Here is a 16,095-nt window from a genome sequence, read left to right as displayed (position 1 = left end):
ATGAAGTGGTTGGGGTGCGTGGTCTGCAGTAGCTGTGTGCTGACCTCCCCTGTGGGCACTAGCTGCCAAGCCGCCAAGGGACGCCATGTACCCCCTGCGAGAGGGAGGGGGACCCCTGCCACGTGATTCTTCAGATACAAAATCTACAAGTGGCTCCTGTCCTGGAGAACATGCTTCTCCTTCCCTCCCTGCATGGAGAGATATGTGGTTGAAGAAAAATAAGGAGAACAGCACCCGGGTATTCTAACAGCAAGTGTACTTATGGAAGGCAAGAGCATGTGATTTAAAAACAGAATTATGAAAACATACGGATTAGCAATTGTGCTTTTTAGTGCCTTGTAAATATAGCTTTAAAATTCTATTTATAACCTGATGTCTGAAAACAAACTATGCGTGCCCTGCTCTCTTTTTTTTTTATTTTGGTTCCACGCCTATTTGAAAGGATACAAATTAACTCCTTAATTATTTTAGTATGCAAAAATTTGGGAGCAAAGTTTTACATTTTCTGCCTTTTGACTGAGCAACAGCTTACTAGAAAACAGAGAAGAAAGAATTTTTAGCCATTCGGTGTTTTTCCAAGCATTTAATCATCTCCCCTTCCAAGACAACGGCCCCTCTTTTAAACAGTGGCCAAAAGACCTGTGCAGCTCTCTGGACACGTGGATTTTGGGGTTCAGGGCATCCCGATGACAGGCTCCCCACTCTAAAACTCTTACCACAACACATTTTCCCCATACTGACAATGCCGAAAGAAATATTCTGAACACTGGGTCGATGTGCACCAGCAGCGGCTGCAGGGGACTGTGCTCCCTGCCCCATGCCTGCAGCCCCTCTGTGGGCCCCCTGTGCCCGGGACGGCCGCCCATCCCTCCCAGTTTTGCTCGCTGCTCCCAGGCTCACCGATGGCGGGTGCCAGGCTCAGGGGCGCTTAGGGGGTCTCGGGGAGGAATGACGGTGGTGAGCCCAGAGGTGGGGCACTGGGTCCCAGGAAGGCAGGAACCAGCAATCAGAGTCAAAAGACAAGAGAACAAAGGGACACCGATGACCGAAAACATCAGCTGTGCTTTCTTGGCTCTCTGAGAGCCTTATTTAAGAAATGCATTTGTCTGAGCGCAGGGAAGCAAGGTGAGTCTGCGCCTCCTCGCCCTGTCCCAAGCTCCCCCAGCCTCAGCAGAGCCCACCAGCTGGCCTCCATGGGGCGGAGGCTCCTGCCATAGCCCTGCCGCGGTTTCTCCACATAGGGACAAAATTGATTTTATCAGCGTCTACTACAAGAGCTCTGATTTCATGTAAATAATCTCAGATTTGACTAAAGTGAATATATTATTCTAGATTAAATCTGTTTTCCATTTGAACATTTATATTCCATCTACCCTGAAGAACGAATAGAGAAAGAAAAAAGGCACCTGCACAACCTTCCCAAGCCCCATCGCTTCCTGCAATGACACTGAACATGCAGGTGAGAGGGAGACGGGGACTGCGGTGGGGGACCGGCCGGGTGTTTTCAGGGGGCTGGTTTTTTCAAGTCTCGAATCTGTTTAATCAAGTAGTTCTTCTCGTCAGTGAACTGCTCGTCGTCCGTCCTTTCCTTCTGGAAGGTGCTCAGAAACTCAATGAGTTTGGGCTGATTTTTTAACAGGATCTCCATGACAGGCAGTGTTTTGTGAGGACTGGCCACGAACACCTGAAACACAAACACACACACGCCTAGAGCAGGCAGTGCCAGGGCCAGGGATGCTGCCCCTGCCCCTGCCCCTGTACTGCCCGTGCTGTTACTGTGTACCAAGCCCCTTCCCTATAGTATTCCCTCCGGGAGAAAAGTCAGTAATTCACCTTCCATAGCAGTTTCCTGGTGGCTTGCCAGGAGTTCTGGGAACTGTTTTTTAACTTTTGCTTTTTTATTTTTAATCATGGTGTGGTGGTTCGGAGCTGTTTGTACCCCAGAAAAGCATGTTCTCAAATCTAATCCACTCTGTGGGTGGGAGCCATTGTAAGGAGGACCATTTAGCTACTTCAGTTAACATGTGGCCTCACTGAGTCAGGACAGGTCCTAACCCTACTACTGGAGTCCTCTATAAGCAGGATCAATACACAGAGAGAGAACAGAAGGCCACGGAAGCAAGAAGCTGAAAGCAATGAAACCTGGAAGAGGAGGGGGCGGCCAGCACAGGCTGCCAGGTGCCTTGCCGTGTGTCAGAGAAGCCGGGATCACCAGCAGCCCGTCTCCAGGAAGAAAACATCGCCCTGATTTGGACATTTTTTTGGCCTCCAAAATAGAAGCTAATAAGTTCAAGTTGAACCATCTCATGGTATTTGCTTTATGCAGCCTAGGAAACTAAAACGTGCAGTAACATATACATGAAATGAACTTTGCTGTTTTATCCATTTTAGATAAAAAATTCTGGGGCATTAATTACATTCACAATTTGTGCTATCATCTCCACCATTCATTAACAAAACTTTTCCATCCCCCCACACAGAAACTCTGTACCCCTTAGGCAATAGCTCCACACTTCCCCTCCCTTCCAGTTCCTGGAAACCAGAAAACCAAAGTAGTCAGAAGTCTGCTTTGACTCTATAAATTTGCTTATTCTAGGTATTTTATATAAGAAGAATCAAATGTATGTTTGTCCTTTGATGTCTGGCTTATTTCACTTAGCCTGATGTCTTCAGGGTTCATCCACTATTGTCACACGCATCACAATTTCCTTCCTTTTTATGGTTGAATTCCATCCTATTGTGTGCACACACCACATTTTGTTCATTCGTCTGTTGATGGACACTTGGGATGCTTCCACCTTTTGGCAATTATGAATAATGCCACTGTGAGCACTGGCACAAGTATCTACTGGAGTGTCTGTTTTCAACGCTTTTGGGTCTATATCTAGGAATGGAGTTGCAGGGTCATGTGGTAACTTTCTGAGGAATCACTTTTACTTTTAAATTTTTGTTTAACATTTTTAAGTGGTAACATATACAACCTAAAATTCCCAATTTAGCCACCTTTAAGTATACCATTCAACAGTGTCAATCACATCCATGTTTTTTTTTAATTTCAGGGATTTATTTTATCTAATATTACTATCACTGCCTACAGTTTTTTTATAAAACCATTGTTTAGTTGTAAAATATAACATATAAACAAAGAAAAGAAAGAAAAAATCTTTCAAACAGAAAATAATATGCAAATGCTATTATACTCACCACATAAATTGAAAAGATTTTGCCATTTTGCTTCAAATCTCTCTTCAGTGGAATCAAACATTACAAATAGAACCAAACCCTAACCTTTCCATCTCTCTTCCCTCTTCCTCCTCAGCAGCAATTTTTTTAACCTGTTCCTGCTACTACATAGCTATGTAAACATAAACAGCATATGGTGTTTCAGTGTGCTTCTGGTTTCTTTTTTAATAATTTATTTTCTGCACAGGTAAATGACAATCCCAACAGTGGGTTACGTTCACAGCATCAACAACGGCTGCCAGGTACTGAGCAGCTCTCTGCCAAGCACTAGCCAAAGGGCTTCACGCTCACGAGAACATTTAATCCTTACAGTGGCCCTCGGGTATAATTGTCATTATCCCCAGTTTATAAATAAAGAAGTTGAGGTTTAGTGAGGAAGAAACTTGCACACAGCATCAAGGTTCACAGCATAACTTTGGAACCCGGCTGCCTGGGTCCGAATCCCAGCACCAGCCCTTATGAGCTGTGTAGCTGCCTCTCTGTGCCTCAGCTTCTCCGCCTGTAAAATGGGGATGACGGCAACCTACGCCACGTCAGCCATGCACCACAGGTCCAAACAGGTTCTAGGAAAGCTTCTGGCCTGTAACAGGCACGCAGGAGGCATTAGCTGTCTCCAGGGCCACAGGGCTCGTGGGTGCAGAGGCTGGAGGAAGCCACCAAGGAGTGTCCGCATTTGTGAGAACGAGATAATATGACCTTCTGCCAGAGGAGATTCAGAATTGCAAACAGAAGCCCACAGATGTCTGGTACTCGGCTCATTTGGCCAATTTGTTTCCATCAATGGACTTGGGGATTCCATTCACTCAGCACAGAGCACACACCAGGAAACAACCTCCTGGCAGCCCTTGTCTTCCTGGTGAGCCCACGCTCAGCCCCTGCGAGGCCGGGCACAGGGAGGCTGAGGCAGCCATGTGGTGACGAGGCCACGGGCCTCTACACCTGTGGGCTTGCTCGATTAGAGGACATGTCTGATGTCCCTACAATAGCTATTGGTATGTTCGGAAATTGCATGCCTGGGCTAAAATGTGGGGCTCCTCTGCTTACCAGTTGTTTACATGGGGGTTGCTGTGGAGTTTCAGCTAAAAATTGTCTGGTATTTTGTGATTACTATATAAATAACTGATGTAAAAGTCATTCGTTCTTGAAAAAAAACAGATGAACTATATTGGACAAACTAAGCTTCTCTGTCTTGACCCAGAACAAATGTAAAATGTACTGCACTTGCTCTACCATAAATATGAGAAAAAGGTTAAGTTTGTTTTCAAGTTTTAGAAAATGTCTTATTTTTATTTTGCAAACTGCCTGGACTCTGCTGCCTCTGAAGATGGCAGCTAAAGCCAACGCAGTGGTGTGTGGTTCTCTGAAGGTGCCAGGGCAGGGCAGGTGCCTGTCAAGGCGTGCAGTGAGCCTTTTCTCCTCAGGAACTCGCTTCAAATCCAAGCTGTGCGGAACCAAATGTTTAGAATATTATGTCCAGTACAGAGATTTTCTTGCTTCTGTCACTGCTGTAAACACTTTTTTTTTTTTTGGTGGGAAGTTTAATTGTGATATTTTTAAAGTGTACAATTGTTTTGACACCCTGCCCACTCTATCTCCCACATTCATAATACGTTTACCGCGTCATTTCCTCTTCGCAGCACCCAATTTTCCTCTGAAATACTAGAGAGACATGGCAGTGGCCATCAGTACCTTTCAGACCTCTCAGACTTTCAGAGTTTCGGATCTCTGACCATTCTGTTATTGTACTGGCATTTGTCCAGAATTGGAACCTCCCCACACTTGGGGGACTTTAAATGTACCAGTGAAAACAGCTTCTTTCCCATTAAGGGGAAGAAAGAAAATCACTCCTCAAAACCCAGCAGCTCCTGTCCCATGTCTTCAGGCACTTTTTTTTTTTTTTTTTTTTGCAGTGGAGCAAGAGACCAAACCTAACCTGAGTCACAAGCAACAAGACAGTGATGGCTATAAAGGGAGTGACAAGGAACAATTCCTTTACTCCCACATCCGATGCATGTGCTTCACAGAAAAAGAAACCAAAATAACAAGTTCACAAATTACAACAGCTAGATTTACAAAATCCATTCATTCAAGGGTGGAGGAAGAGGAATGGGAGGTAGGAATGTAAATGGCACAGGGATAAAAATAAAGTACTCAAATCAATCCAGACACAGGGGCTGGCAATGCTAGAAAATAACTGCAGAAAAACCAGTGGTCCTTTCAGACTCATGGTGGTGTTAAAAATCCACATACTGTTGTCAGGAGATTCTGCCTTGTGTGCACAAAAATTCCAGTTCCTCAGAGAGAAGAGGATATGCAGAGGGCTCCGTGGCAGAGTGGGTCCTGCCCTCCTGGGTAGGGGAGGGTGAACAGGCAAAAGGTCTGCCGCAACCCTCCTTCTAATCCCTCGCACACCCTTCAGCTGGCGGGAGGTGCCAGGCCTGTAGCAGCCTGCAGTCTGGCAGGCGATGGATGTGGTGCAGAGAACGTCTCTGCAGAGGCTGAGCTCCCCAGGGCAGATGGCAGGTAGACCATTTCGTGGAAGAGGCTGTTGCCTGAGAACCGCCAAGGAGAAGAGGCACAACAGGAAAAGGTATGCTTTGCGTTGATAGTGAATAAAGGAAAGAAGAGAGAGAAGAGGCAGCTGCTGATAATGTATGAGGACTGCACTGCTGTGAGAAAGGCCAGGGGCAAACCGAATCCAAAGTAGTAAGGCCAGTTCCTTTCTATATTTGACAACCACCAGGGCATTTCAATTTCTTTACTGAACCAGCACTATTTGAAGCAGTAAAGAGAGGAGAGAAGGGATGTATGCAAGAGACTAACCAGCGGGCTAATGAGATGGATGGAAAGAGACTCAAACACATCCCCGTATGAGGAAAAGAGCCTGCAGCAACAGGCATGTCAACAATTATTCTGCTGACACTAAGGAATGATGAGGCTTCCTGCCTGATACATCAAATGCCAGATCAGCTACAACCTGAAACCAAATGGCATTGACAACTCTGCTATGCACAAACGGGGGGCACCAAACGAGCACTGAGAATTGACGTAAGGAAGAATCCAGCCATGACCAAACATCTCCAAGCAGCAATGGACCACCAATAATTTGTGCTGTTACTGACTGAAGCACAGGAATAAACACTTGATAAAACAAGAGGAGACTGAACCAGACTCTGCCATTCCAATTGTGGCACTGGAAAATTCTACTAACAATACGTGTCCACACTCCTGCTTCTGCCCTATGCTCGGGGCTCTGCTGGGGCAAGACACCACTTGCTCTTTGCCGCCACAGCTCCTCTCTCCTTCGCTGGATTCGAGTCTGATTCCCCCGCCAAGCTCCCCGAGAAAGGCTTTGACACTATCAGCCATTTCTTCACCCGCAAACTACCAACTACGCAGAGGAGGGAGGAGCATCCCAAAATGTCTCATCGTGAAGGACCTGGCCACACGCTCCTGCCAGGGCTCTCCCAGGGCTGGAGCTGCTGCACCCACACTCTCCATGCCAAGGCCGCATGGGGGAACCCCCCAAATTTTTTTAAATGCATTTTCAAGCCACCCCAAAACAGGTTAAACAAATGAAACTATCTGTAATTTCCCCTTTCAAGAAAGTAGTCCTTTTGTCTGTATCCCTTAATTTACATAGAAAAATGTGATTTATGGAGCACACAATCATGGTTTGAGAAAGATAAAAACCATAGCCACAACTCAAGTATCTTTAACTCGGAAATTAAAAATATTTTAATTTCCATTGAGACCTGAGTGCCTTTAAGAAAAATGAAATGTAGAAAAGCCATACATTCATATTCAGGAATTTGACTCAAATTCTATTTTGCCAAGTAGGATCTGAGCCAAACAAGGCTGGGGAAGGGGAGTCTTCTGCATTGCTGACCTCGTCTTGGGAGCTTGCTCTAAGCATACTCTGTGTATGGATTTGGAATTGGCTCCCATTAGAGTCACATGGAAGTTACCTACAGCAAACTTCCGTTCCCTGAAAGTGTAAAATAAGAACACTGTACGCTAAAGTTTGCCATCCCAAATGAATAAAATCTGAGGAGTAAACCAGGTAGAATATTTTAACTTAATGCTTGTTTGTGCTCATCAGAAACCTACGTTAACTTTTTCTCCTGTTTGGGAAGGGATACAGGTCCCTGTGTCTGCAAGGTGGTTGGATGTCTGGGCACTGAGGGGCCCTCAGCAGGACGGGGGCAGGCCTGGAGCACCTGGGGGTGGGGGTGGAATAAGAGCCTTGGAAGAGGGAGCCAGGGAGAAGGAGAGTGGGATGGAGGTTCAGGATGCTCTCAGAGTATCGAGACTTCCCTGAAACCCTTCCCCTCTGGGCCACCACCCTTAGCATCATTTCTGATTACAAAAGGGACACAAAGGAAACTCAGGAGACACTGAAAGCACAAAGAATAAAGTAGAAAGTCATGTACATAACTACACCACCCAAAGGTAATCACTGTATTTGCTGTACATCCAGCTTCTTTTTTTTCTGTGCTTATGGCTACATGTATTCATTCTGTACACAGTGGTTTATTAACTTATGCTTTCAGTTGGTAACCTAGTTTAACATTTATAGGTTCTTCATACATTAGACGTATTTAAGTTATGTCTATAGTCGTGGACTTTGTCTGCTGAGTCCTAGCTGTACACTGAGTACTGCACTAAGTATTCTACACATCTTGCATCCTTTTCACCCTTACCACAGCCCTGGGTGATGTGTAGAGAAGTCAACAGTCATCCAGGACAGCAACTGCCCCCAGGGCTGTGTTCCCAGCTCAAACTGCAGTGTGGCAATCCCCCTCCCCAGACTCCCCTTTGGAGGCAGGGATATACTTTTGGTTCAAATCGAGATGAAAGGGACGAGGGATGAAGCTGTACATCATACATGCCGCATTTCCAAAACGTTTATTTCAAGCACACTTGTGGGTCTAAGAAACAGAACCTGTCTTTGCCTTCATTCTAAACTTTTCCTGACATTTTCATATTGCCTTCAGACAGCTCAACACAGAATGGATGTCTGGAAACATCCCTAAATAATTTATTAATCTGAGTTGAATGATTCAAGTCTTTTAGGCAGTTTAGTAGGAGGAATATTGCCTAGGGATGAAATGTTTCACTGAGTTTTTAAAAAGGTTTTTCTTTAATGGCTCTAGGGAGATATAGTGCACATACCATATAACCAACCCATTTAAAGTATACAATTCAATGGTTGTTAGGTATATTCACAGTTATGTGCAACCATTATCACAGTCAATTTGAACATTTTTCATCACCCCAAAAGAAATCCCACAGCAATTAGCAGCCATTCCCCATTTCTCCTTCCCCCTGAGTCCCCGGCCTTGAGAGGTTTGACTTTTCTGGACATTTTATATAATGGAATCATACAAAATACAGTCCTTTGTGATGTGATGGATAAAGTTTTCAAGGTCTTCCCATGTTGAAGCTTATGTCAGTACTTCATTCCTTTTTTTTTTTTTTTAACATGGACAGGCACCAGGAATCGAACCCAGGTCTCCAGCATGGCAGGTGAGAACTCTGCCACTGAGCCACCATTGCCTGCCCTTCATTCCTTTTAATTGTCAAAACTTCATTGGGTTTTGAAAGAATTAAATGAGAGAATGCATATAAAGTGTTTAGCAGAGTTCCTGGCACAGAGTAACTGCTCATTAAATTATAAAGTTAACTTATAAATCACAATTGCTATTCTCTTCAACAACAAATCACCACTATCGTCACATATGACAGTTAATTGCTTCCCCAAATATCTGCTTTCGTAATTGAATCTAATAGGTCATATTCACTATTTTGAAATTTTATTCTGGTTTAAAAGACATTCTTTGCTTGTTAATTATTATTTGCAATTGTATTTTATGGTAAAAATGGTTTTCCTCCATTATACTGTTACTATAGTACAGAAACCAATGCAAGGTGAGAAAATGCAAACAATTAAATGTAATATCAGGGGTACAATGTTAAAAAAATGGAATTAACCTCTACACAAAGAAAGAGTGTCTTGGGATATCCCTTGGTGGACTGAAAGAGATGTATTCATGTTTCTAAAGTGCTTTGTCATAACTGATCATAGAGAGAATAGACTCTTAAAACTGAGAGGGACTTCAAGAATTTAGCTAATGTACCCTCTTACTTCACAGGTAATCTGGAGCAGGTAAGAATCCTTTTCTATTAGATCACCTGGAAAGGTGATTCTATAATCATCCCTAATAAACTGTTCTAACGTATGTAACTCCCACTTTCTATTTATATATAGTCTAATTCTCTCCCCTCCGTATCGAGAAAGTTGTTTTTGGTTCTGACCCGCCAGGTGACAAAAAGCAAAAAGGTTCTAATAGTTTATGAATGGTGAGTTCCTGCCCTCAAGCACCACTATGAAATGTCCTGGGCTTTTCTTTTTCTGGTGTATTAGTATTTGAAGTCTCTCCAGGTAGGTCTTATTCTTCAAATAACTCACATTTCTCTGTGTCTTTTCCCTTTTAGCCTCTCTGTGGTTCTCTGTGCCCTACTGCAGCTGCTAAAGCACTCAGGGGTAGAAGGCAATGCGTTGCCTAGGGACCCTTAAACGAAAGCCATTTATCTGTCCCGAGGTTCAGTCAGGGTGACCTCGCAAGAGCCCCTGGCTTATGAGTAGAAGCTTTGCTCTACTCATAAATTGCACTAGAGTTGAGAGAAATACTCTGAGAGGTTAGAATTTAACAGATGATTATGATTACTGAATTCTTATACAGATATTTCTTTTTACTTTCTAGTATATTAGAATAGACAAAGGGAAATAGCTGAAATTTCTGAACTGTAATGCAGCTGCCTTGACATCTGATAATGATGCTATAACTATCTAGCCTTTATCTTGTGATTATAAAAACCTTGTGACTGGCTCCCATTTGTACTCCCAAATCCTGTTTTTCAACCTCAGAGTCTTATGATCACTAAAGACAGCCCCTAATATTTATTAATGAAGGGTCAGTGCAGAATGAATCCATCCCAATTCCTAAACTATCTTGGTTTTGGATCTAACCCAAATTGGCCTGCCTGATATGAGCAGTGGCTTAAACGCTAACCTGTGTGTGACCTATGCCTCTTTATAATACTAAAAATCATGCCCACATCTTACTAAGGATGCCATTTTCTTACATACATTCTGTGACTAAGGATGTAATCAACCTGTGCATGCTCAGTAATTCATCATCTCTAACCTCGGCATCTTGAGCCACTGTGTTCATTATCTCAAAGCCTGCCCATGTTTTGATACTATAAAACTATCAGCATTACAGTTTGGAGAGACAGACTGACTCCTGCTTTATGCCTAGCAATAAATTCTTTCTCTCTTTGAAACCCCAGTGTCTCGGGAATTGGCCATTTGAACGCACTGGGCAGAGAACTCATTACTTTTGATTGGGATCAATTTGGCGACCCCAGATGGGTCCAGGTTCCTAAGAAGCAAGAAGTCCGATTGCCCAAAGCTCTAGAGCCCCAGCAGGACAGGTAATCTGGTAATTGGTCCTTTTGAGGCTCCTACACTCTTTTAGCCTAGAGGCTCAGTAACCCGGTTTTCCTCAGCTATGCTGGTACTTCAGATGCTTGGGTGCCCTAAAGCTTCAAAGAAAGAAACAGTCTCCAGCTCTAGGTCTGGACATCTGACTGGTGGTGGATCACCAAGATAAAAGTGGATCAGGGAGTTCATGTGGAGGCTCGAGTCCCTGGACCAGGTCCTGCTTCCAGAACGATCCCTCTTGCTCTGACCTCTACATCTTTTTTTTTCCCCCGTTTTCTATAAAAATAAATAATGCAGCAATTAATTGGCATTTAATGAAATTAAGTGGTGAATGTCCTTTTAATTATTAACTGGTGTGTTGCTTAAATACAAAGTAAGTGTTAAGTGTCTGTATAAATTGTTGGTTGGTGTGTTCCTACATTTGTGCTGTTCGGTGTTCCTGACTGGTTAGTGATTACTGATATTCTTTTAAAAAAAATAGAAACTCTGATTCTAATAGCATTCTGAATGTACTCCTTTGGGCTGTATTTTGAAAAATTGGAAAGATTTCAGTTACGGATCTATGGAAAAGAGTTTATTTCCATAACACAGTCTGGCCTCATCAGGAAAGAAATGGTCTGAAAATGGTTCAATAGAAAAAAAACATTATTACAGCTAAGATTTGTTCTGCAAAAGAGAGCAGAAATGAGGGGAGATAATGTATATCCAATCCTTTATTTGTGTCTTGCAAAAGTATATGTCTATGTTTTTGTTTTTTGTTGTCTAACTTCTATTTGTGTCTGTCTGCCTGTTCAATGTATATTTTTATACTTCCAGATGGTAGCACTAAATTAACAAAAAGTTCTTAAAGAGCTCTATTCAAATTGCTTAAAGATAAATAAGTGCTTATACACATAAATTTATATATATTCATATATTCCTTTTTCCCAGAAAAAAGGGGAAAAAACCCCTTAGGCATCATAGTTCAAGGCCTTAGTACTTGTAATTACTATAAACAAGCCTGGACTTTGGAAAGAAACAACCACGTGGATTTCCCAAGGGCAGCAGAGGGATATCCTTTGCCTCAGGATATGGCAAAGACTTTTCCAGCTGTCCAGGTCACACAGCATTAGGTGAAATAGATCTAATAACTGGAAACAATTCAAAGGGCATAGGAACTCTCATCAACGCTAAGGCCACGTTAAAGGTCTTAGATCCCACCCCCCTCATTTAAAAGGTTTAAAACAAACCAGGCCTCATTCTTTCTGTCTCACCTCATTCCTTCTATCCCTGCCCCCACGGCCTAGAAACCTTGGTGGATTACGAATGAACCAGTTACGGCAGCTATAGAAGGGCGGGCTACAGAAAAGATGAGAGAGATGTAGGTTTGACTTAAAAATTCTTTCTACTGGGTCCAGAGATTACATGATAAGGGCAAAAAGAATGTTACAGAATAGGCCATGCTTGTCCTGAAAGAATTTCCCATTTAAAATTATTTTTTCTAGTGATACCTTTGCAATGGTAACTGTAATAAATCATTATTAAAGCATAAATAGCCTTGGGATAGGGATAATAATATCACAACAAATCATTATTAAAGCATAAATAGCCTTGGGATAGTGAAAATCAAATAACATCTAATTGCTAAATTTCAGTAAGTAAAGGAAAATGTCCTTGAGAGCTATGAAAAAGTTTTCCTGGATTTACGCTTAAGACGAAATTAACAATTGCAGTTTATTTTCCAGAGCTTGTTGGTCAATATGCTTTTAAGGTTGCTCATAATTATAGGATGTTGTGAAAATAAAGATATTTTTTAACCTCAATTGAAAAAACAAAAGCAAATAAATCTCTAAAAAATGCAGTGATAAAATCTGGTCCTAATCCTGTTTTTATGATGACTTTTGAACAAATACAATGTTATCCTAGTTAGGTATGTTCTCCCTAAATTTCTAAAAGTTTACCGATAAAATAAGCCAGCATTGTATTGATAAGATTTTTGCTATAAAAAACGTTAGTTTAATGAAATTGAGTTATTATTTTGACAAATTTTATTTAAAAAATAATTACATTTTGTAGGATGTTTAAAGACAATATCAAAATTTTTTTAGTAATGTAAAGTATGCATGGATATAAAGTATACAAGATGTGCTTGGAAAGTTGTAGAAGGTTTGTCAAAGTGAACTCTGTTTGTTGTAGTCAATGCTGAGCAAAAATTTGATAGGTTTGTTTATAATATTTTTAATGAGTTTTTTGTCAAACTGGGTATTCATATAAAACTAGGGTTTAGTTTTCTCTCAGTTAAAATAATGTGGATTGTTGGTCTGCTCTTAATAGTTATAAAAAGTTTTTCGGAACCATTTGTATATTCTGCCTAGAAGAGAAAGATACTATGCCATATCAGAATAATACCCTTGTTGAGGATTATGTTGATCTTATCATCCTTTATTTTTGAAGACAAGTTTTCTCACTTTTAAAGGAATTAAGTCAAATTTAACAACTTTTGTCATTTTGCCCTCCCTAAAATCAAATCTAAAGACATCTTTTTATTTCAAACTACTGCAAATGATTCAATTTTTGACTTTATAAAAGTGAGGTGCTAAAAATAGTTAAAAATATTTACATGGAAAGTATTTGGAAAGTGTTATAATAATTAAAGGGGACTTTCTCATCTTCTGTTAGTTCAATTTATATGGGCAAAATGTTATTCATAAAAACTTGAAGTTGTTCTCACTGTCCGCGTTATGTCCTGACACTGATATGCATGATGTTATACAACGGTAGGATGTTACCGGTCAGGGTTTTAGAAGAATCCTTAGAAGAATGTTACATGCCAGGAAACATCCAAATTCCCTTGTCAGTTACACTGTTTTGCTCTGATGCTTCTCTAAAAATGCATGCAGTCAGCCACAGATCAGAGCTTCATCATCAGCAAAAAGGTACCATAAAAGAGTAGCAGGGCTGGGGGCGGGTGTGGCCCAAGCATGAAGAACAGCTACTGGGGGAGTGGAGACAATACAGAGCAGCTCCTGGAGTCACGACGGAGATCAAAGGGACGGTGTACCCCATCCTGGAATGGCTGACTGTCTGGGAGAATCAGCTCCAGTGAGATCACCAAGGGGCACGGGCTTTCCTGGGTGGGACGGCAAGCGGCCGGAGTCCCTCCCTTCCTCCTTCCCAGGCCAGCTGGTAGAATTGGGCAGGCGGTCCCCTTGGGCTGCGGCGGCTGGCGCCCCCACCACGCGAGGCCCCCCGGACCAACTGATAGAGTTGGGTCGGAAATCCCCAGACTGCGGAGAACGGTGACCGGGGGTCCCTTCCAAACACATGACTCCCAGGTCCGGCTGGGAACAGTGCACTCTCCCGGGCTGCGACAGCTGGCGCCCTCCCTCCACGCTTGGCGCCCCGGGCCGACTAGGAAATTCGGTCGGGCGCTCTCCCGTGCTGCGGCGGCCGGTGACCCTCCCCACGTTCGGACCCCCGGGCCGGCTGGCACTCTTCCAAGACGCTTCGGCTGCCGAACCTCTCCTACGGTGAGAGTTTTCCAGAGTTAAAGGACCCACAGTAACTTTTACTGGTGGATCCCGTAGACAAACGTGTGCCACGAGTGCCACCTACTGGGCAGGATAAGAGAAACAGAACCCAGAGATTTCACAGAAAAATCTTTCAATCTGTGGGGTCCAACAACCAGGAAAATCTGACTAAATGCCCAGACGCCAGCAGAAGATAATGGATCACGCTCAGACAATTGAAAATATGGCCCAGTCAAAGGAACAAACCAATAGTTCAAATGAGATACAGGAGCTGAAACAATTAATGCTGAATATACGAACAGAAATGGAAAATCTCTTCAAAAACGGAATCGATAAATTGAGGGAGGACATGAAGAAGACATGGGCTGATCAAAAAGAAGAAATAGAAAAACTGAAAAAACAAATCACAGAGCTTATGGAAGTGAAGGATAAAGTAGAAAAGATGGAAAAAACAATGGATACCTACAATGATAGATTTAAAGAGACAGAAGATAGAATTAGTGATTTGGAGAATGGAACATCTGAATTCCAAAAAGAAACAGAAACTATCCGGAAAAGAATGGAAAAATTCGAACAGGTATCAGGGAACTCAAGGACAATATGAACCGCACAAATATACGTGTTGTGGGTGTCCCAGAAGGAGAAGAGAAGGGAAAAGGAGGAGAAAAACTAATGGAAGAAATTATCACTGAAAATTTCCCAACTCTTATGAAAGACCTAAAATTACAGATCCAAGAAGTGCAGTGCACCCCAAAGAGGTTAGACCCAAATAGGCGTTCCCCAAGACACTTATTAGTTAGAATGTCAGAGGTCAAAGAGAAAGAGAGGATCTTGAAAGCAGCGAGAGAGAAGCAATCCATCACATACAAGGGACACCCAATAAGACTATGTGTAGATTTTTCAGCAGAAACCATGGAAGCTAGAAGACAGTGGGATGATATATTTAAACTACTAAAAGAGAAAAACTGCCAACCAAGACTCCTATATTCAGCAAAATTGTCCTTCAAAAATGAGGGAGAAATTAAAACATTCTCAGACAAAAAGTCACTGAGAGAATTTGTGACCAAGAGACCAGCTCTGCAAGAAATACTAAAGGGAGCACTAGAGTCAGTTACGAAAAGACAGAAGAGAGAGACACGGAGAAGAGTGTAGAAAGAAGGAAAGTCAGATATGATATATATAATACAAAAGGCAAAATGGTAGAGGAAAATATTATCCAAACAGTACTAACTCTAAATGTTAATGGACTGAATTCCCCAATCAAAAGACATAGACTGGCAGAATGGATTAAAAAACAGGATCCTTCTATATGCTGTCTACAGGAAACACATCTTAGACCCAAAGATAAACATACGTTGAAAGTGAAAGGTTGGGAAAAGATATTTCATGCAAATAACAGCCAGAAAAGAGCAGGAGTGGCTATACTAATATCCAACAAATTAGACTTCAAATGTAAAACAGTTAAAAGAGACAAAGAAGGACACTATATACTAATAAAAGGAACAATTAAACAAGAAGACATAACAATCATAAATATTTACGCACCGAACCAGAATGCCCCAAAATACGTGAGGAATACACTGCAAACACTGAAAAGGGAAATAGACACATATACCATAATAGTTGGAGACTTCAATTCACCACTCTCATCAATGGACAGAACATCTAGACAGAGGATCAATAAAGAAATAGAGAATCTGAATATTACTATAAATGAGCTAGACCTAACAGACATTTATAGGACATTACATCCCACAACAGCAGGATACACCTTTTTTTCAAGTGCTCATGGATCATTCTCAAAGATAGACCACATGCTGGGTCACAAAGCAA

The 16,095-nt window shown here is 42.2% G+C and overlaps 1 protein-coding gene and 1 pseudogene across 7 annotated transcripts in view; both read right to left on the bottom strand.

Moving 5' to 3' along the window:
- Positions 1–568: 568 nt before the first annotated feature.
- Positions 569–16,095, bottom strand: part of CAB39L (calcium binding protein 39 like) — a 247,816-nt gene continuing 232,289 nt past the window's right edge. For all 7 annotated transcript variants that reach the window (XM_077158197.1, XM_077158199.1, XM_077158203.1 and 4 more), the window contains one exon: positions 569–1,684. In XM_077158197.1, coding sequence (XP_077014312.1) covers positions 1,505–1,684 — 180 coding nt within the window. In that variant the 3' untranslated portion in view covers positions 569–1,504. The remainder of the gene's footprint in view (positions 1,685–16,095) is intronic.
- LOC143679260 (etoposide-induced protein 2.4 pseudogene) lies at positions 5,530–6,612 on the bottom strand (annotated as a pseudogene).

Source organism: Tamandua tetradactyla, chromosome 4, assembly GCF_023851605.1.
Source record: "Tamandua tetradactyla isolate mTamTet1 chromosome 4, mTamTet1.pri, whole genome shotgun sequence".
Classification (NCBI taxonomy): domain Eukaryota; kingdom Metazoa; phylum Chordata; class Mammalia; order Pilosa; family Myrmecophagidae; genus Tamandua; species Tamandua tetradactyla.
This window is presented reverse-complemented; position numbering and strand designations above follow the sequence as displayed.